The sequence below is a fragment of the Anticarsia gemmatalis genome, chromosome 5, assembly GCF_050436995.1.
Source record: "Anticarsia gemmatalis isolate Benzon Research Colony breed Stoneville strain chromosome 5, ilAntGemm2 primary, whole genome shotgun sequence".
NCBI lineage: Eukaryota > Metazoa > Arthropoda > Insecta > Lepidoptera > Erebidae > Anticarsia > Anticarsia gemmatalis.
Genome location: NC_134749.1, coordinates 10,137,705 through 10,160,551, shown reverse-complemented (window position 1 = coordinate 10,160,551; position 22,847 = coordinate 10,137,705). Strand labels below are relative to the sequence as shown.

Genomic DNA, 22,847 nt, shown 5'->3' with positions numbered 1-22,847 from the left:
GCAATTATGGATCAAAAAAGATAAAAATTACTTCGGAAATAAGTAATAGCAAGTTTTAGTACTAAGCCTATACCTAATAAATACTTATGCTATGTATGTAAAGTAAGTTATAGTACCGGTTCTACGTGAATAGACTTAATTGCCCTTATCGGGAGGATGGAATGACAAAGTTCCTTCAATTAATTATACACGAGTAACAATAAAATCGATGTGTATCGGTTTGATAATGATTTTATTGACTGTTAAGTTTATTATCCGTTGCCTACTAATAAACCGATTTAAAAGAATGAATTTTAATTAACTAGGTACTATTTGTTTTCGCTATTGATATTGATGAATAAAATCATATGGAATTTTGTAAGGAAAGGCGTTCTATGGTCTCTGCCTAACCCTATGGGAGATAGGCGTGATTTTTTGTTTGTATGTATTTTATGTATGTATGCTAAAACGTGTAAATTTTCTTTTAAATATCTGTCGGGTTAACATAATAATATTCAAACATAGATTTTTTTTGCAATAAGTAATACTTAGTCACTTTGATGAAGAAGAATGAGAACATGTACGTCTTGTGGCTTGCAACCTTTACTTACGATCCTTTAAAGAAAGGCCTAATAAGATTTAGGCTAAGTTATTACTCCAAGATTTTCAATGTTAAAACTAGCGTGGTATATTTCCTTCGTCACCATTATTTATAATTTCTAATACCACACATGACTTAAAATTAGAGGTGTGTTTACAATTTTAACGCTTGACCTTTCAAATCAGTCAAAGAGCATGAGAGACGAATGATTAAAGCACTTGGTTATCAGTATCACTACTTCTATATTACTTATTCCGAGAAAAATAACAAAGCAAACAGAAGTTTAATACAGAAGAGATAAACAATATCTTCTGTATTAAGGTTCAGTATTACATTGTTCGTCTGTCTATCACCAAACTGTATCTCATGGGCCGTGATAGGTATCTAGACAGCCGATGGTTTTTCAGAGTATGTTATTTTATTTGCTGGAACAGCCAATACTAAGAACAATAAAATAAATAAATGGCTTCCAGCCTCCATACAACAATCGTGACGTCATATTTCATGCGCCGCACCGACTTGCAATTGGCTAGATACTTTATCATTAAAACGTTATTTATTTATCGTTTTACAGTAAATTAGTGTAAATATATTTATTTGCTTGTGTCTGACGCGTCGTGTCGGGTCAAACAGATCAGTTCACTTTCTCAGAAATAAGTAGATTACATAAAACATATTATTATAAAATAATCACGTGTCTCCATTACTCTTGCCACATATCAGTAAAGGAAACACTACTTACCACAATCTCTCATAGGCTTACTCCTATCGTCCAAAAAATCTTAAGCCCCCTTAAAAACTAGAGAGTCCAATGTCATTAATGACAAATAATAGGTCTTCCCACCCAAATAATTTCAACAAACACAATTATCTAGATCTTTTTCGGATTAAACTATCGGCCAACAATAAGTCTATGTTGTACAGAGACCCTTCATATCCATGCTTCAAACACCTAAATATAAAGTAAAACTGACTGTCCCACTGCTGGTCAGGTCAGGACCCACAATTTAAAGTGCCTTCCGAAACACGGAGGAACTCGATAAGTATCTATTAGATGGTCACCCATCCACAGATCAATGCAAACGTAGCTTAACCTCTGAGATCGATCTGTACAGCCGTTGTTACTTTAGCTATGAGCTTTTCAAGCGGTTATGCCCCTATTAAATAATAATTTGCAATCATACGACCAAAGGAATTGACGCGTTTTGTGATAGTGACTGATGTCGTGTTGATGTCGTGACCTCATCTCGCCTGTTATTGATAAGTTTGATACAGAGAGCTATAGGTTATCAGTTCTTTATGAAGCCAAGATCAAGACCACAGTGTACAGATGAGAAATACGATGAGAAAGTAAAGAAAATAAAATGTAGACTTGTGATGATCTTTAAGGTTTATCATAGCAACGGGCAATGTCCACACGTTTTCGACTTGAACAACTTTTATCGTTGACCAATAAATATACTAAATATACTATAAATATAACTGAAAGGTGGCTGACTGAATTACATAGTGATCCATCAACCCACAGCCCAAACCACTGGACAGATTGGGCTGAAATTTGGCAAGCAGGTAGTTATGATGTAGGCATCCATTGAAAAGATTTTGATTAAAATCTTTGAAAGCCTGAGAATTATTTAAAATAGTTCTTAAAATATTGTTTCGTTCCTCACTCGCCTGCGGTACTGTTCCCAAGTAGTGGGAAAGTACAGTCTTTTTTGTGAGTGGGATTCTCCAAAAAAATTACATTGATCAATAAATTGGTCATGTGTTGTCAGTTAAATTAGTCTTGCCGGTGGGATTCACATATAGGTACTCTTCATTATCTAGCAAACAAATAAAAACTTTATCTCATACTTACAGATAGTTAATATTTTTTCATAAAAAATATATCTTGTTTATATATAGTTGAATCAATAGGCTGTCAGGCGATCATTGACCTCTATACCTAAAATTATTTTATTTAGTAAGTAAAGGTCAGTTTTACAGATAAATTCTTAGTATTCACGTGAACAGCTCCTACTAAAATCGTGAAAATATTACTCACTGGCTGACCCGCGCAACTTCGCTTGCGTCACCTAAGAGAATGGGTCAAAAATTTCCTCCGTTTTAGTAAAATTTTTCGTTTCTACTCCGCTCCTAATGACCGTAGCGTGGTGTTATAATAGCCTATAGCCTTCCTCGATAAATGGGCTATCTAAATCTAAAAGAATCATTCAAATCGGACCAGTAGTTCCAACAAACAAACAATCAAACAAAAAAACTCTACAGCTTTATAATATTAGTATAGATTACTTGAAAAATGCACTTCGTGGCGCTGTTGACCGCCACTACGCTAAAAATACGTCTGCTTTAGCCTGCTGTTCGACGGCCTCCGTGGCGCAAAAGTTGAAGTGGTCGCCACACCACTACCCGATGGGAGGACCTGGGTTCGATTTATACTTGGAACTAACATTTGTGCAATCAAAAATAACTATTTCAGATCTAATGCTATTGAGTCTCTTGTTTATGTGTCTCCTAAAATTCCTGCGATATTTTTTTAGTCCACGGTAGACTCATAATTCCCGAGCATAGGAATATTCCGCCATAAATATTATTGAATGGACCATCTGTTATGTATCGTTATCAAATTAATAATGAGATTGACTAAGCTTTTGTTTATTAGTGTCACGTGTTACTGTTATCATTGTTTTCTAACATATATGTAACACAGTATTATACACGTGCTATTAAAGTGTGCTCAAAGCATGTTTCTAATCTTTTAAGGCAGTATTTAGCTTGGGAAATGTCTCTAAGGCCAACCTTTACTTCGGCAAATGTCTCTAAGGCAACCTTTACTTCGGCAAATGTTTCTAAGGCTGCTTCTAGACTTGGAGTAATATTCCGCGATAAGTTTACCTATGATACCTTTATTACCTTAGCTGGATAATATTTTGTGAAAATATTAGGTTATAACTAATAGGTTAAAGATTTTAGTCATTTTAATTTCCTTAATGCTAACTTCGTAGTATCATATTGACATGAAACTATTTATTTCCACGTCTAATATGCGACAAGGATGTTACAACATTTTCTAATTATGGAAAGTTTGTTTGAAATCCCAAAAGGTACAAATAAAAAAAAACAACCAAAAAATTTGTTCTATTTTTTATTTTAAACATTATATGAATATTAGTGGCAATTTGTGGAACTCTACTGAGTATATTATGCATTTCAATACAGATTTTATTACCAAACTGCAGTTCATACTTACAACATTAATTGGCTGAGAATGGCTTCACGTGATTGGCTAATAATAGGCGGGAAATAGGGACGATAACTTAGAAAACACTAAACCTCTTTACCACAAAATACGCAAACTTCAAACACTGATATCTATAGCTATCCTGCTCTGTGAACAAATAAAAGCATTAGATAGAAAGAGACAAACAGTGTTTGAAATATACTGTTAATTTTGTAGTAAAGTCTAATTTATAACGACATTGGTACAAATCGCTTACGGTCAATTTACACGTTGATATGATATCCATTTTGATTTGTCACAATTGTATACGCTGAACATCTTATTATAATATTGCAAAGCAATAATTAGTTTAAACTTACTCGTCAAAGACAAGCAATTCAAGGTGTTGACAAAAGTGGGGCATTTATAGAGACGATTACTTTCCCCAGTGGCTATTCACTTACGGATTTGTTGGCCAACATGCTCGTCCAAAAACTCAGCGTTGGTTTACAAATCAGCTCGTGAATGACCAGCTTTACAGAACAACTGTGGCCCAATTTCTAAATCCACTTTTCAATTTTCAAATCCTCATAAAAAGTCGCATTTTCAATCAACATCTTGCATCTAAACATCATAATTATCTCGTATTATTATAACTTTATATAGACATTAGGTTTTAATAAACCGATATCAAGTCTCATCCATTTCAATAGTCGTTAAAATAATAGAAAAGAAAGCCCTTTTTAGCTTACGCACAATCGGGTACTGAGTGTACAACACAAACTGTCAGCTAACATCTAATACTACTGTAGAAGCAGGTTAATTCGTTCCTAAATGGGTCATTTTGATCCCGAAGCCATCACATAAATAAGCGATTCACTCCGCTCTTTCAACCTAAACGGGTCTAAGATGTAATTATTGTACAAATTGTACATTTCTCCGGGTCAAATTGACCCATCCAGATCAAAAACGACCCGCTTTTACCGTAAAAAAAATCAAGTTCTTGTCACACAAGAATATTTTTTGTTACAATAAAATCACAGTAAGTACTTTATCACTAAATACATTCAACTGCCATTCTCTTTCAGAGAACGAAACGGCGCGTCTAAACGGCCTGTTACTAACACATAAAGAGATCGAATATTCACAATCACCGATATTAAAAATAAAACAAACAAATACAATTTACGTAGAAAATTATCCTTCAACTTATACAGTAAAGTTATTATAATAAAAATCTCACTCCATCCAATTTTTTTATCTTCGTCAATCCGAAATTACAAACAAAGAATTTTCGCCTGCATTTAATCTACTTTTGTTCAGGTCTCGTAGTTATAAACATACATAAGTCATATAACTATGTATTATAAGTAGTTTTAACATTATGTAATAAGATTTAATATAGGAGTACATAGACATGAGAACACCCCTGTTCATTTGGAAAGTTTTGTTATTTACATAGCCATAGTTAAATACATTGATTACCGTAATTTCACAGATACTGTTACGAACACTGAAGAACTGTCGTACAAAACTGACCGAGTCCATTGCCAATACTATCGAGAGCAATACACAACTAGTATATTTGCAGATATATGCAAGTACAATCAACTGCAAGTAATAAGTTATTGAAAAACAGTGTCGTTCTTTAGTTTGGTGTACTTAAGTAAAGATAAATAATTTTCGGACTTTTGAAGAAACGTGTTTAATATTCGCTTTATATTTTACAATGGTAATACAATAATATGCGATGATAATAGATTTAGCAGACTTCTGTACTGTGTCTTTGTTAGGTATGTAGGTAGTATTAGATAGCATAACCTTCTTGCAATAATTGATTGTACCATATAAACTGACATAATATATTAACATTTTGTGTATGTACCAGTAAAAACGTCAACATTTCTATTAATATGATATACGTTGGTCGCGAAAATGTTATATATCAGTTTTTTGTACATTGCATATTCGTAGTCAAAAGTACGGCAGTGAAGCGGCAGTTAGTAAAATGTATAACAAGATTAGATTATTTATTCAGTATCACGATCACGAATTTATCATACAAAAGTACAGAATTCGTCCCGTTCAAATGTCAAATTGAATGTTGACAGTTGACACTTCGTTACTCACAGAAAAATAGTACCTTTATCATCCGCCAGAGGCGCTGCTCCAATTCCTTATAACTATATATTTCCTTGTATCGCAAGTAATTCGTGATCGCCTCTGTAATTTCTGCAGTGTCTAATATATTACAATACTGATTCTCGGCTACAACTTACTATTGGTAAATTTGGTATAATCTATAAAACTTTGAAAGCTGTGCAAACGTAATCCTTAATCATCATAAATGCATCTAACATCAATTTGATATTATAAAACAGTTATTTTTGTTAATTTTCTCGCGTGTAATGTTATAATATACGTCACTTATATTACGATATAATGCCAAGAATATTTACAATTACAAAATTGTATAGAACGACAATATTTGGCACTATACAATTTTAACGAAAATCGATATAAATATGCAATAGAAAATAAGTTTACCCGTCGAATATCATAAAACGGTGGGGCTGAAATATCTTCAAATTTATTTTAAATCGCATAAAAATTTCGGAAGCACTAGATTTTTAGATCATCTTTGATCGCACTAAAATATAAACACCAAATTTAGAAATGATCAAAATTAAATTTCGACTCGTAATTTTAGAACTAAATTAATAGACAACCAATATACAGTACCTGTTATGTAATATTTAAGTTTATAATAACTCAATATATAACACATAGCGGTCTAAGACATCTATAGTCAACTTTTATACATCTGTGTGAACTATTATAGTGTATTTTCCTGAAGCAAGGAAACGGGGCTCTTACAGCTAGACTATGAATACGGTATACATTTTTGGGACTTATTTTGTGTTGGTGAGAGTTTTTTGTTTATTAATTAATGCGGTGATGAGTTTGATCCTGGCTTTGACTGCTTTGTAGCGCATGTATTCATCCTCGTGACCCTTCTTGTCGTCTCTCTGAACCTTCCTACTGTTCTGCAACTCGAAACTCACCTCGTACTCTTTTATCGTTCGCCGAAGAATCTGTAAATAAAAAGGAAATATTCAAATTAAGGGTAGATGTAGCCTTCATTCACACAAAGCTTACTTCTTCAATATCCCTGACGACATCATGTACAACCATACCCGAACCAATTATTTGTGACATAATTGTTCCGTGTGGGAATCAACCCACGATCTCCCGACGCAATGCCAGCGGCGTGGCGACCTTAACTAGTCGGCAGTCAAATGTTTTATTTCAGTGATGAAGCGCTACTTAATCAAGACTTTTATTAAAAAAGATGATGCCTATATTTTAGGTGGTAAAGTTAACATGAAAAAGTAAAGAATTAAAGATGCTACAGTTGACGTATATTAAGGCCATTAGTGTGACTGAACTTGGGTGTGACATTTACAAAATTTTCAGACAATTGCTTGCGTGCGGGGATTGATGATGAATCAGCCATTAGTCTTTTTAGTTAGAATCGTTTTAACAATGTCAAAGTGATTGACAAATCCGCCGTCCCGATTGTATTAACTGATAACTCTTCGTGATCTCAATTAACTTTAACTGATGTAACAAGACAATCATTGGTTAATAGGTCAATCATTCCTTAATATCGGTCCTGGTAAAGATTATTTTTTAACGTTTCCTAATTGTGCTCGACGACAATTTAAGTATCTTAGTGACCACTGACCGGCAGCTAGTGGTTATCGTGGTTACATCGTTGCAATATCTGTAGCGCCGTGTGTGGTTCGAACCCCATCCGGGACAAATATTTGTTTGATGTCTACGAGTATCTATTTATGTAGTTTATTTACATGTTAACGCGTCTATAATATGTAAGTATGTACTTAAAAGTACGTATAGATACCTAAATATGTTTATTAGTTATTTGGTTACCGTACTACAAGCTCTGCTTAGATAGGAATCAAATGACCGTGTCTGAGTTGTCCAAATATAATATTAATAATATTTACACAGATTCGAAATATTCTTATCTTTCAAAATACACTCACAGATTTGTGCAGCTTAGCTTCAGAAAGAGCTTTGGTGAGTTCTTCAATTCCCAGGCAGTGCAGACCTTCGTTTGACGGAGCCACTTCCTCGCTGGGAGCCGACTGTGCCGACGACGCTGATGAAGGAACCTCCTCGCCCACTGTCACTTCGCGAGTTGTGGGCGGTGACTGAGGAGTTTCTGTAGCCTCCTGGAAACAACAACCACGATATTAAACCGAGTATATATAATAATATTCTTAGCCGATATTCAGCTACTGCAGACAGTGTCATTAAAGCCAGCCAACTGTGCAGGTCTTTGTTAGCAGTATGCAAGTCTGTGTACTAAACACAAGTAAATTCTCTATTATCTATTCTAAGAGCGGGACTCAATCTTAAGGTATTATTGAGATAAAAAAATACTGACGACTGATCGAAATCAACCTTTAGCGAAGACCCGTCAGGTCTGATCCTAATTTGGTTGGAAGTTCTTCTTTTAGTGGGGGTACGTGTTGTCTTTCCTCGTCAGAATATTATCAAGCGAGATTGGTATTAAAACTGCTTACCTGTGAAGATTCCGATGGCAGTATTGGTTTCTCTTGCGAGTCGCTGGAACTGTCGACGCTGGCGTTGAACAACATGGTTTCGTGTTCATGAATTGTCGCCAGTTCACCGTTACCAATAATCTGAAATGATAAATAAGATTTTGTCACTATAAAGTCAAACTGCTTCCAGTCCAGAAGACAGAAGTGAACAAAATACGTATATGTGTTAGTGACCTATTCGAGATTTATTTACATTTAGACAAGCCACTTTTTCAATGACAGTGTATAACAGTAATGATAGCTGCGTTACTTCGTATACAAACCACACCCTCAATACAATCTACGCCTCAATAATATACAACGATATTATTTACCTGAATGCATTTCGATGTGCAATTGACTCTACCTGGTTTTTTGTATATCAAACAATATATTACAGTATCTAACTTGAACTAAGAAAAAGACAAATTAAGCCAAAACTCACAGCATCAGGTCTGGAAGACGCCAGCACTTTCTTCACAGCTCGGTACCGTTCATACAAGTGTCTGGCCGCGCCCCGGTCTTCAGAGTGCGCCGGTGGACGGCCGCGAGCTGCCTCCAGACGCAGCAACACTCGTTGTACTGCCAGCTTTTCTGCCGCCAGTTGAGATGAGTTCCAGTTGGACTCCGGTATGCTCGCTCTGCCTTCAGCTTGCCGACAGCCTTCTAACCACTGCAAAACAAATTAGTAGATTTAAATAAATAACTTATTAGTCCTAATTAAAAGCAAGGCTGAAACTAATTGTACTTTTTGACACCACATATTGAGAACATTCTTTGACTCTGGGCGGTTAAATTGTGTTTCATAAGTAGGGAAAACAATTTTACCGTATTGAGCCAACTAATCAAGAACCTAATTTCGCTCTTCCCAGGTATATTCTAAAGTATTACCTATTGATTTTTGAAACTCACCAGAATGAAATATGTGACAAACTTATTGCCTACATATTATTATCGCATACTACTTTTAGATTAGGAGGATGGACCTAATGGTGACCTAATTACAAATACAAAGCTTACTTCTTCAATATCCCTGACGACATCAGTCATACATTTATCACTCCTGAACGACATCTCGAGTTTATCATCCCTCTCCTTCTGTTGCTTGGCTGCTTGGACTTGAAGGGCGTATTCTACCGGATCTGCTTTGATACAACGCTTTTCTATTTGAAGGCGACGCAAGGATTCGTACATGCGAGTGAGGCCCACGTCAGTGATTCTATCACTCGGCGTCAACTGATAACCGTTCTTGGCTTCGAAATCTGCTTCGTATTTGGAGATGTTCTTCTTTAATACGCTGATCTGTAAAGAAATAACATAATAATATAATTTGGGCTCACTAATTAGAATGATGAACGGACGCAAGCTTCTACAAAATTAATTGTGATTTTTCAATAACAAACCAATTTCTCATTACGAAAGGAGACCAGTTGCCAGTTACGGAACAGAAAAGAAATCGATCTGGACCAATAAGACTGCATGCTCACCTTCTTCTGGATCTTCTCAAGTCTTCGATCAGGACAAGGCTGGTCATGTCTCTTGACATTGGGCGGTGCTGCGCTGCGCTCGTCAGACCTCACTCGTTCAGCAGCTGCACACAAGGCGGCGGGCGGGTCTTCCTCGCCGTTGGAGCTGACGCTCGGGTTGCGGCCACCTCCCGCTCGGTACGTCGGCAGGGCTCCCACGTCCAATGTCTCGGGATCCTCGCATACTGCAATAACCATGCATGTGTATCGTCTGCTTGGATCGCAACTGTTGGCATAGTAAGTTGTTACTGGACATGAGGAATTTAGAGAGTATTGTCAGCTACCATTACAATTTTAGAAGATAATTAGACTGCAGATAAATTTACCATGAGAACAAAATTATGAAACAATTAGTCTAAAATTATTAAATCCAGGTCGATTGTTGTATGTTGATGTCGCACTCAGTCCATCTCAAATTAAGAATTAATAAAAAGACTTACTAAGAGATTTCTGTACGACGGCATAATCAAAGTGTGGCGGTGTGGAGCATCTGATTTCTTCAGATGTGGTAAAGCAGTCATTTTCTTTTGGATTCTTTGGTATCCTGGGTGGCGGTCGACGGCGTTTGCCGCCGAATTGCGGGCGACGGGCACGGGACAGGCGCTCGGCACGACGCTCCGACTGAAAACAATATTTACGTTATCATTATTCAAGCATGAAACCAAAGAATATTTTCAAGTAACACACCGATAATGCCAGCAGTGTAACGACATGGCGTCTCTTTGGTTGTTGGAAGTGTTGAGCACTGGTCGAATAGTTTGTAGTTGTGATGTCTCACCTCAAGTCGGTTATAGTCGTGCAGCGGCGGCGGCGGCGGTGGCGGCGGCGGGCGCTCCTCGCTGTGCGGGCGCCGCTCCTTGCGCTCGTGAGCGCAGCCCGAGTCGCGGCGCTCGCGTCGCTTGCGCGCCTCTCGCTCGCACTCGGGCGCCGCCATGTCTTCGGTCGACTTGCCTCGCTCGCGGTCGCGCTCGGAGCACTGCGCACGCCACCCGAGCCCAGATATTACAACCCGTCGCTCGCTCGAGCGCTCACTTTCCTGTCCGTAACCCTAACCATAGTATGGATGAGTTAATGTCAGTGTCGTGTGCGTATCAATGTTGACTTTCGGTGTTAAGAAATAAAGTTGATATCGGATTGTGGGTGGGTAAAGCTGATGTTTTTGCGAATCGTACCGAATAGTGAGGAGAATGAGAAGTGTTGATCATGTATGATACAGTATATTGTATAGATATATACGTAGGTACATATGTGGATAAGTAAGGAATCGTTGCTGTAAGCTATATACTAGATCTATCGAGGGACATGGGTTAACGAAGCGTTGGTTATCTACGACACGGCTCTCTCTCCTACACAATTTACACATGTTCGTTAGGAAAGCAACTTAACTGTAGGCATCTAATATTAATTTTGTAACTTATTCTAACCTTAAAGAGGCAGTATTATATAAACAATTTGTTCAATATACCCATGTATTTACGTATATATTGCAAAGCATATATGTATAAGTATAAGCTATATTTTTCATATTTATAAAACGAGAAACTATTATAATTGTAAAGACACTAAAATGATTATGTGAAGCCCCATTATCTAATTTTCAAAATACCTGTAAAATTTCCAATTGTACCATTTTCGCTAACTCGGAAAATAAATCACCCAATTTCCAAAAGTTTTCGGCCGTTAATGGGACGATTCTGAAATTAAATCATGTTTTGGAACTAATGCAACTGAACGCATCTAAAATAAAAAGCTTCATCGGCTATTGCTAAACAAAACCGCATCTGATGTAGCCTAACGGTCTCCCTACCGTAGTAGTATTATAATAACAGAGCTCTCAGGCAGAGGTAAGAAAGCGGGTGATACTCACAATGCAATATCTAGCTGCGTCAACTATGGAGTCCAAGATCCTGGATATGTTGTCTCGTGTACGGCTGGCCAGGGTCGCTCTGGGGCCCCTCTAGGGCAAACCCCCACCAATAAACCACAACCAAACACTAAACCACCGGGCTATTGCTTATCCTTTGATGTAAAACAAAATGAAATAACTAAAACGAAACGGCAGCGCGTATTCGCCCGCCGTTTTGACGGAAAACTTGACACTAGACTATAGATAAATAGTCTGTTATAAGTTCGTTAAAAAGCTCTATTTAATGATGTCACTGGTTTGCACCGACATGTCCCAATCACGACACATATTTGGAACGGCACAAAGAGTCAATGGAGAGTTAGTCTTTCAACAATTTACGGCTGCTTCAAAAAATGCGTTGAAACAAGTCTGTAATTTAGCATTGATGGTCCGAATGGGGTTTAAGAGCTCGTTAGCTCTCTATCGCTGTTAGTGCGACGTCTTCATTATCTCGGTACTTTTGGAGATATTCTGAATATTGTGTTGGATACACTTTCGTTGAAAGTGTGCGGCGTCAATTGTCTTCTATCATTTTGCAGTCCATTGTCGAACAGTAGATGAGATGAGTGTTGGAGCGGGCACAAGTTGGCACGGCCGTTTACGAGCAGTTTGAATCTGGAAAGGAAAGAAATGCCCGTATGTAATTATCTGGAGCTATGCCAGGGCACGAAGGTTACCCGGATTTGGTCCCATTAACCTTCATTTCCCTGGCAATGTAGTAACATTTGTGTATCTTCCTTGAGTAATATTGTTTGTTTTGTCCTTGATTTAGGAGACATAAAACGCGAGAAATGAGTTCTTATAACTGCTTTAGCTTTTCAATTGTAAATCTGAGTAAACAATAAACAGACTCAAGGATTTATAAACATACATACACGAAACCACGCCTTTTTCCTATAGGGGCAGGCAGAGACCAGATAACGTTACTTGGTACGTCTTTTGCAAACTTCCCTAACTTCACTCTACACTACAAATCAAAGACTTTTTTTTTAAATGGTCTCTAAAACTTCTAAAATTTTATACCTAGAGCTAATAATTTGGTCTTATGGTTTTGTCTCTTTTTTAATCAGACAGTAATAGAACTCATTTCTCTCTCTCCTAATAGATATTGAAAAATGATATTGTTACTATTACGATTCTTCCTAAATATATAAATTCATATTAACGTTTATCAACGCACTGAGCAACTACATGAGGTATTGTGTTTCATATTATTGTTTCAAGATTTAATAATAAGTAGATGATATAACACAATGACTAAATCACTTCTTGTGGCGTACTTATTCAAACAATGGATACATTGGCAGTCCACAATAAAAAACTACATTGTTTTGAAAAGCAATTATTTAATATCCAACATTATATATTTCATCTTTAAAACACTAGCCTAACTTCAACCCGGCGTTTACGTATAAAAATATATTAAGTATACGATTTTTTTAACAACTGAACCTTAATTTTATAGACATTTTAATAAACACTAATGAAACAGTTCTTCAAAAAACGTACTCCAACAATTACTAAACCTAGAATTCTGTTCTAATTATATAAGTGTTATGAAATTGCCAAATATTGTGTAATTGGTCATAAACAACACATCTTAATTATGAAACAAGCCCAAAGTGACATATGATCCGAGCTCATTAGCTAATTGACGTTCATGCCTTAGGACACATTTTCATTGGTCGGTAAGTCGGTCTTTAGTCCGGATGCGGGGACTCCCCGCATGCGGGCTATTGGTCGCTTTTACCTTTTATAATTTGCCATTGAAGAGCGGGACCTCCTAGCATAGGTATATTTTTTACTTAAAAGGAGACCTCTATGAAAGACTTATTACTTAAAGAAAAGTTGTACAAGATAACGAAATAAACATTTTTGATAAACACTCAGTCGATTATAATATAAATTATTCGGGGACTCACTATCCTTCTCCTAGCACCTCTTCGTCATTCATTAAACGTCATCTGTCATGTCTTGTAGCTAGCATACGGGCTTTAACGTCCGATAAAAACCGTTCCCCGCATGCGGGCTGTATGGTATATGTTTACAAAATCTCCCACACCCCGCAAGAGGACACGAACGTCTAATGAAAATGCGCCCTTACCTACGACCTGAGGTAAGACTACAAGTAGTTATACGGTAAATAAATGCTAGGCACGCCCGCAAAGTAATTGACTTTCAAATGTTGTTTACACTACGCCGTCGTACATTATTAATTGTTATAGTGTTGTTTAGGTTTTAAAAGCTAAATAAGGCTGTGCACTATCATCCATGTTAATATTTTATTTTGTTGCAAAAGGAACTTAGTCTGTTACGCCTTGTCAGTAAATTGCTGAACAGTTATGTATAGGTAAAGTTATGCACGGTGATTGATAGATTATTATTTAATGTCAGAGGAAGCCAGAAGCATTTTTAAGACTTCCACGGCAACGAATAAGATCTAAATCAGATCAATATTATTTAGCAGTATGCTAAACGATAGTAGCTACTAGTAGGCGAGGATTCTTGACTAGAAAACGGGTCGACAACATATCAAATACTATACATACACTGCCTAGTGCCTACAGTTTCTGAAGAGGAAAAAACAGGCAAAAAGTAGCTACGACAAAAACCCTTTAGCGCTAAGAGCTTTTAGCTAAACAGTACTAATCGTTTTACATAAGTGTATGATGCACCGCGGCGTCACGAAGCCGTTAGCATCGATCATCCGTCGAACAATCTCATTAACCAATGCATCGTGTGTAAAAGGCTTCAGGTCATACAGGCGTTCGTTCTTGTTAAGCCTTCAATAACTCTTTGTGCTGGAATTTAACATGTTAAAGATAAATATCATGTATTATTTTTATTATTTATGACAAGATTTATGGATGTGTATGAAGCGAGGAAAGTTTATAAACATAACCAAATGGACTTCTCTGGTCTCTTCCTACCGCAATGGGAAATAAGCGTGATTTTATGTACGATACGGCTCGGTGAGAGACTTCAATAGCTTTTCTATAGCCATCCAAGCAAAAAACAAAAAAGGAGTATATTTAAAGTATAAATTTTTAGCTCAAATGGTAGAGCAAATTTGTTTTCAAACCTAATAGCTTATTACCTACTTGTAGACTTTCAGACTTTTAATTATTAAAAATAAACCTAAGTTTTAAGTTCAGCAACATTTTCTTAGATAAATGAACACCTATTTTGTTCTAGTAACAAGTTATTTGTACTCTCATAACAGAAATTAAATCCCACGAATTTAATTTCAAGAAAATATTATTTTGAGAAAATGTTCTGTGTTATAGGCTCTTTTAGAAGCTCATTTCAGCGGCTATTCAATTCTGAAATCACAAAAAAATTACTACGAAAACTTTGTTTGCAAAGGTTACATAAGCCGAGCAGACAATCAATAACATTTTATAAAAGTTTCTTTAACTACTGACGTTAAATTTAACTGCTTTGTAAAACAAGACATAACTAACAAACCGTGGCAGGATTTAAAATAATAATTATAGCAATAACTAGTTACTTTGTAAACAAAAAAGGTAACTTATACGACTTCGCATTTGTATAAAAATTAATTCACTGCTTAAACGTTAAAGGTTAACTTATATGAAAAAAATGGTCTATCCCAGGTCCACTCCATTTTAAATTTCATCAAAACCGATACTAGACTTAGCTGTGTAATGGACGAAATATCGCTTCAAAAACAATTTGAAACATCTTAATAACATGGGCATCAATTAATTAAAATCTCTCTTCATACAATATCTACACGACATATACGAGTAACTGTCATTATTCGAAAAACAATAAAACCTACCAGAAAATTCCTAAACAAAAACAAATAATAAAAATAAAATAGCTCTGTTATTAAATAACATTGTAGGGAGGTATTCGGTCAGCGGGGAGCATTGCGCATGTAGCTATGACGTCATGTGTTACCGTTGTCTCGACTCTCTCGGCTCACAGCTACACACTGATTCTGACAACGCTTTGTGGACTTTACATGTTATTTATATTATGAAAGGGTACACTTTTGAGAATATATGTATGTTACTGTTACTTTTTCAGTCAAAACACTAGAGAACTGCTTCTGTTAAAATTTGGAAAACAGGCAGTTTATGACCCGGATGAATATTGAATATTTGCAATACTTTTTATCCTAGAAAACCTTTTCACACAGATGTAGACGCGAAAATAACGTAATAGTTTTTTTTACTATGGTATCTAGCTTATTGTCTAAATGCTGTCGAAGTGGCAAAGTTCCGCAGATTTAAAAATACGATACTTTGAAAGTCAATCATTTTGACTTTTTACGATAATGTCTGCAAATATCTTTCGTTGTCAAAACAATATGCCAATAGAATATGAATATTTCATAAAATATACAGTTTATGTTTATGTTCAGACAGTTTATTCGAGCCCAATATGTATGTAAAGTACTACTATATTCAAATGAAACGAGCTATATCTTCCATTTATATTTTTCGTCACGCAATCTGTTGAAAACCTTAGAGATAAGCGCTTTGTGTACAACGCAGTTGCGTCGTAGAGGGGGTGAAACCGAGGCCACCTACTACGCAGTACGTAGGTCGTAGCCGAACCGCTACGAGACAAAAGCTACGCCTCTACGCGAAATGTGCTACGATTTATTTTGAGCCCTTTGTTTATTTTTGAGGGTGAAGTGGTTTTACGATGGAAACGAGCATTGATTTAATTTTTACCTTTGTTATACGCGCAATCTTAATTGTGTTGCGAAATATTGGCAATTTCGTTAATTATTTCCACTAAGCTTTAAATATGATAAGAATCGGTTTACCCCGATAGAATTTGAGTCTACGCTTTTTGGTCCTGCGATAGATTACACTAGCAATTGTTATCAATAAACATCATTTTAATTTTCAAGAAACAGGAACAAATTATAAGCATAAAATAAAACCAGACTTGAAACAACTGCCTTTACTTCACACAAATCGAACTAAAGCCTCAGCACGTCGAGCAATCGTGCTCTTGTGGCAACAAAATCATCAAAATGCTTAGAATATTTGTGTCAAAATTGTCAACTAACTCTTATAATATCAAAAAATATCGTCAATAGTGTCAATATCGATAAGTTAGTACTTTCTGAATGGACCTACCTTAACAACCGGCAAGACGCGAAGTGACCGACTCCAACACCTCTCAAGGTTGGTTCTGTTAAGTCGGTCAATAGTATTTTAAGTAGGTACTGTATAAGACTCCTGATGATAGCATTTAGAGTATACTTACTAACTTTATTTTCGTCTGTGCTGGCTTCTTTCAAAATTATTTAAAAGTTTGTAAATATATTTATCAATTACTATACTACAAGCTCTGCTTAGTTGGGAATAACATGAGTCATGGCCATGTATTTGGTATGTGGTCCATATTTAGGTACTCGCGCGTACTGTCGTCGCTATGCAGAGTCCCATTGACCATAATGTATATTTGTTCTCTCGATCTACTCTCGCCCCCGAGGTCACTTGCGGGTAAGAAAAGCTGATAATTCTAGAGATAACCACGTTTAGAACAATAGCCAAAAAATCAAGTTGCACACTGGTTCGCTCACGACCACGACCAGTGAATGATACCTCGATCGAAAAGTCGGGTTATAAATTATTGTAACCTTTAACTTTTCAAAGCGCATATTTATTTATTCATTTATATATTTGGGAAAACAAACAGTAGCATCATAATAAAGTAGTCTAAAGTTACATAAGTATGACTTAAAGTATGTTGATTATACTTACTACTAACAGCATTATCCACAGATTACTTTATATAACATTATATTAAAAGGTGCATGCTAAACGGCCCGTTATGTAGCTTAATATTCAGAAAACCGTCAGGCGCCTATCAAAACCGATTCACAAAACATAACAACAAAGAAATCCAGTTAGTCAAACTGTCAGAAGCTTTAAAAATAACATATTACAGCATCCCGGTACATAACACTCGTTTATCTCACTGTACGTTCAACTGTCCAAGGTAAGGGTCTCATTTGTATGTATCAAAGGAAGTTTGCGTGGGAGTCCAACAAGACCTCGTTACTCTATAAATAGCCTCGAGATCAGAACTTGCTTGTAATAGGCTATATTTGTATTGTTCAAGTTTCATGTATCTGGTATGGAGATAGAGAAGAAAATTGTAAGGAACATACCTATAAAAAAAAATGTGTTATCGTGCCGTTTCGTATCCGTAGTTCAAGTTGATTAGAAATGTGGAATTCAATGTTATAATAAGGGTCTTCATAAAAAAAACCGATAGAAAATTTTAAATTTTAGCTCAAAGCCGCTTGTCTCTTTCCGTTTTCAGAAGAGATTCTAGTTACTCATATATGCAACAACTTTCATGCTATTTACCATAACAATCTCAAAAAATGCGATACTGAAGACCATGGATTCATCAATTAAAAAAACTTGCAAATAACTTAAAAGAAAGATACACCTCAATTTTTAAAATGTTAAAGACTCAAATAATACATTAAGATTTTTGCATAGATAAACTTTAAACTTAATACCATCTTTCAATAGCCAAAAACTTGCATCCCAATAGTATTAAGTCCTTGACACAGTCAGTAAATAATGAGCGGTGGTGATTGTTTGGCTGAGTATAAGAGAAACATTGCCAGCGTGGCACGATGCCAATACTACCCGAAAGTCCCGGAGCCTTGGGAACAAACATATTTAATACGTACCACCTTATTGCGTGTTCAATACAGTTTCCGGAGAAGAAAAATCTTTATTTGTTGTGTGGTCTATGGTTGTTGTCTAACGCATAATGTGTGATGATATAGGTAATAGTACCTTATAAACATTATTAATGCGAAAGTTTGGATCAAATGTAAAATTGATTTTGATAAAACGCCAACATCAGTTTTCCTTAACTAATTTGAAACACATAAAATGCTATATGGTAAACATTCAAAAAAACCACGTTCATCGTCAATTGAACACCTTTTTTGGTAACGTATTTGTTTGGAAACCCATAACTTTTATATTTTTATAACACAAATAACAATAAGTCGGTTAAATAATTACTTTTCAAAGGTTCTTCGCGTGGTCTTTGAAATAAATTACTATATTAAAAGTACAACGCCCCCTCCGAAAGCACTATATTAATTCTAACTGTACAGATTTTATCGTGAGATACCATGGAACATGGCTGAAAGCATCGCGATATGGAAATTACTTGACACGATTCTTTCAGCGATGTATGTACATATATGTAGGTATGTAATTACACGCTGTGTTTACTTCCCTCGGTATTTAAACAAGAAAGATAATATTTATCGACTAACGTTCAAAGTTGTTAAACTAAAAGAACAAAAACATTGTAAATTTTCGGTTTCAATGGGATGTCATTGTGTGATTTTCACTGTTTTAAACCTAGAACTTTTCCAAAGATAGCATAAATTGCCTAAATATTCCTGATTTATTTTATTCTCCGACAACGCTGGAATAAAAATAGTCCCCTTGCCCTTTAATTGTTTTAAGTTGATTTTTGTGTTACTCATCTAATGCCGCTTTAAGACGATCAAGAATATTGCACAATAGCCGAATTACACGATATAATTGACCGCTTAGGTTTTATGTAGAGCAATAATTTTATAAAAACCAGATTAATGTTATACCAACCAATACTGTTGGGCTAGGTCATATTTACTTGGCATGTATTAGAACGCCACGCGATGTTTTGCTACTAATATCACACAATTTTAGTCTATAAAATATATTGTCTTTTAATTCCACTATAATTTATATTTACTGTTGTTCGACGCTTCAACAACGAGTAAAGTCACTAAAACGAAAACTTGAATTATTTATGTACGACACGCCGCAATAAAACCGCCTGTTTTGCATAAAACTATAAAATTTCGTCATAGAACGGCTCGCAGACTATATTAAAGAACAAAATCAGTTTCAGAATAAATTAAACTATAAAATTTTGCACTGAAGCACCTGCCCGCGATTTAAATCGTGTAAAAACATATAAGAGAACAAAAGCATGTGATTATTATTTATTTTTTTAATTAAAGAGACTGTATTCCAATGTTGTATTCTTTAGAAAACTCTAATTGAAAGAGATAGTTACAAACTTTTACTTTTAAAGCTTGGGTCTGATGATGACCACCGGAACAAAGCTATGTATACCTATATGTAATTCACAAATCGCTGTTTCAGTTCGGATTGAACTTTGCGTTTGATATTTATATTAATATAATAGGTCCTAGAGGCCGCCCGCGACTTCGTCCGCGTGGAAACCCTTCCCAAGTAAACCCCGATCCCTCGGGAACTCCGGAATAAAAAGTAGTATCACCAAAGGAGGATGGGAAACAAATGTATGGAATCTGGGCCCACCCCTCAATAGTAACATATGATATACCGTTGGATAGGCCTTTTTAGCGGAACATTATTTACTAACTAAACTATGGTCAAATGTTAGTACTTTCGGAGCTACGATGTCTTAAAGTCGTCTCAGATTATCATATTATTTATAAGGTAAAATAGTAATGATACTAATAATACATGTATTTTACTTTAAAACAAGATTTATTATTCGTCTTCTTCATCAATAAGAATGACATCATTTAAGAAAAACGCGGGGGCCACGAATGGTTGATATCTTCCAACTCCTAGGTACCAAATCAAAGATATGATGTGAGCGCACGATCCCACAGTTCGCCGTCCGGTCAAGCAAGTGCAATAATATTGTGTTATCGCGTTTCTTCCAACTTGGTTTCGATCAATTAATATATAGCAATAATATGTTCTTGCTCTTACGTGGCGTGATTGTATCCTTTGGAGGGGTGGGGTGCTAGAGAGGGGTGCTGCTAGAGAGATAAGCGATGATTATACACAATACAGTTTGAGCCTCGGTAGTGTTAATATTTTAATGAAGTAAACTACGATAAATAATTGCTAAGATTGGGATCATTTTTATGGCAGTATAATAGGTAGTATAACTCCGAAAGTACTGACTTTTAACGTTAGTCGTAATACTAAGTTTTATTCTGCATGAAAATACCTATTCATTCATATGTATTGAGAGGTGGGCCCACCATTACCCATTGTCCTTTCATCGTATTAGGGTTAGTAGTATTTGCGTGTAAGAGTAACAAACATCCATACATACATTTTCACAAACTTTCGCATTTATAATATTAGTAGGATGATTATAACAGTGACACGAATCATTGTAAGCAAATGAATAAAATTGCCTTTAAAAGAACAGTTTTTGTGCTAACCGAGTATTAGACAAACCTCTATTCACAGCTTTCACGGTTCCCAGTAGTCGTTATTGATCAAACAAACTTGCTGGGAATAATTCACGCTTTATCTGATTTGGTTCGCTTGGTATTAATAGACGTCAATGTTTAGATGTCTGGAATATTTGAAGCGATGTTTTGTTGGTGTTCCAACAGTATATTGAACACGATAAACAATTACACGAATAGAAGCAGTGCTACTAATTTTAAACGTTAAATTTGGTATCTAGACTGATTTGCAGAGAATAATTTTATTAAGTAATTATTATTTTCAAGTTTTCTCTTAGAACTTAGAATCTGTTTATACCGAAGGGTGTAAATTGTTCAGAATTCTACAAATTATACACAAAAATGTAAACACTACAATTTGTGCCAGTGGTATAAATATGCATTATAATATGGAGAGGTAACCCTTGATTTGATTTTAATGTTTTACTATTACTATAAGTGTTCAACGAAAAATTAAAACTAAAAATTAGTTAACATCTGATTCTGTCTGGAAAATTCCATACTTTTTATATTAATCTGCATTCACTTCCCAGAATTTATTCTGAAAAGGCAGTAGTGCGAATCCGTATAATTACAACACAGATTATTATTAATTTTCGGAAGCAACACACTTAACCTTTAACATTAAATAACAGAGTTCCAGATATTTTTCAAACCCTAGTAAGTAGATATTATATATTTATATTTTCTCTATTTAAAGCTAAAGCAAGCACAAATATATTTGCATCGAGTCAATAAAAGGTAGTTTATTAACAGTAAAACCGCAATCAGCGGCTGTGCCAAACACTGTTACGCGGCCGCAATTAAATAAAATATCAACTGAAACAATATAACGCAATATTTGGTGCAAACAAGTGCATTCAATTTGCGCAGTCGTAATTTGATGTGCATTCATATATTTGGATTATAAAAATAAACAAAGTACTTCTATAACTGTATTAAGCAGTGATATATTTGCCTCCCTCGAATTATGTCGAGGGCTTAAATCTAGGCAAAACCTATCATATGTCTACTGCAGCTCCTGGATAAATGAATTTGAATTACTGGCTTTAACTGTGAAGGAAAAAATATATCGCACAAACTCTTACACGCGTAGGCATGTAAATATGACGATATTTTGCAAATGACCGTGGTATAGTAAGCAAAATTTTGTACAACTTGACTATCCTTGTTTATTAAGGAATGCATATTTATATGTTACAAACTGACCCCGCAATCGTTGTTTTGCCATATAAATAAAAAAAAACAGCGTCACTGAGGTGTATGAAAAATGTTGGCCAATTTTCAGGCCTACAATACGCTTACAAAATTTCATGAGAATCGGTCAAGCCGTTTCTGAGGAGTACGGTAACCAACATTGAAATTTCATATGAAGGTATTAAATTGTAAAATAACATTTACTATTTTCCTAATAGGTATGACTTTAATGGCAACAAGTTATCGTGGTCACATTCTAACCTTGGTAACGCCAATGACCAAATACCAAACACCTAAAGTTTCTTCATAATGGTGTTGTCGATAAACGATTGACCAAACAATTATTAATTCAACCTGACCTTTAAATACTGCTGATAGTTTCACCTAATGCCAGTTCTAACGGTAATTATAGTGATATCTATCGGTCAGTCGACTGAAGTCATTATTGAAAGTTCACGTTCATGGTTGTGTTGTGCCATTAAATACAGTTAGATATTGATCTAATGG

At 35.6% G+C, this 22,847-nt stretch overlaps 1 protein-coding gene across 5 annotated transcripts in view; it reads right to left on the bottom strand.

Annotated features, from left to right (window-relative positions):
* Nucleotides 1–3,715: 3,715 nt before the first annotated feature.
* Nucleotides 3,716–22,847, bottom strand: part of LOC142973143 (protein FAM13A) — a 40,293-nt gene continuing 21,161 nt past the window's right edge. For 2 of the 5 annotated variants that reach the window (XM_076114730.1, XM_076114729.1), the window contains exons 2-11: nt 11,825–12,478; nt 11,564–11,651; nt 10,736–11,005; nt 10,398–10,578; nt 9,919–10,142; nt 9,452–9,733; nt 8,877–9,104; nt 8,414–8,533; nt 7,871–8,059; nt 3,716–6,895 (exon numbers count right to left, since the gene is read on the bottom strand). In XM_076114730.1, coding sequence (XP_075970845.1) covers nt 6,713–6,895; nt 7,871–8,059; nt 8,414–8,533; nt 8,877–9,104; nt 9,452–9,733; nt 9,919–10,142; nt 10,398–10,578; nt 10,736–11,005; nt 11,564–11,587 — 1,701 coding nt within the window. In that variant the 5' untranslated portion in view covers nt 11,588–11,651; nt 11,825–12,478 and the 3' untranslated portion in view covers nt 3,716–6,712. The remainder of the gene's footprint in view (nt 6,896–7,870; nt 8,060–8,413; nt 8,534–8,876; nt 9,105–9,451; nt 9,734–9,918; nt 10,143–10,397; nt 10,579–10,735; nt 11,006–11,563; nt 11,652–11,824; nt 12,479–22,847) is intronic. The other 3 variants (XM_076114732.1, XM_076114733.1, XM_076114734.1) reach the window with 3 other exon arrangements.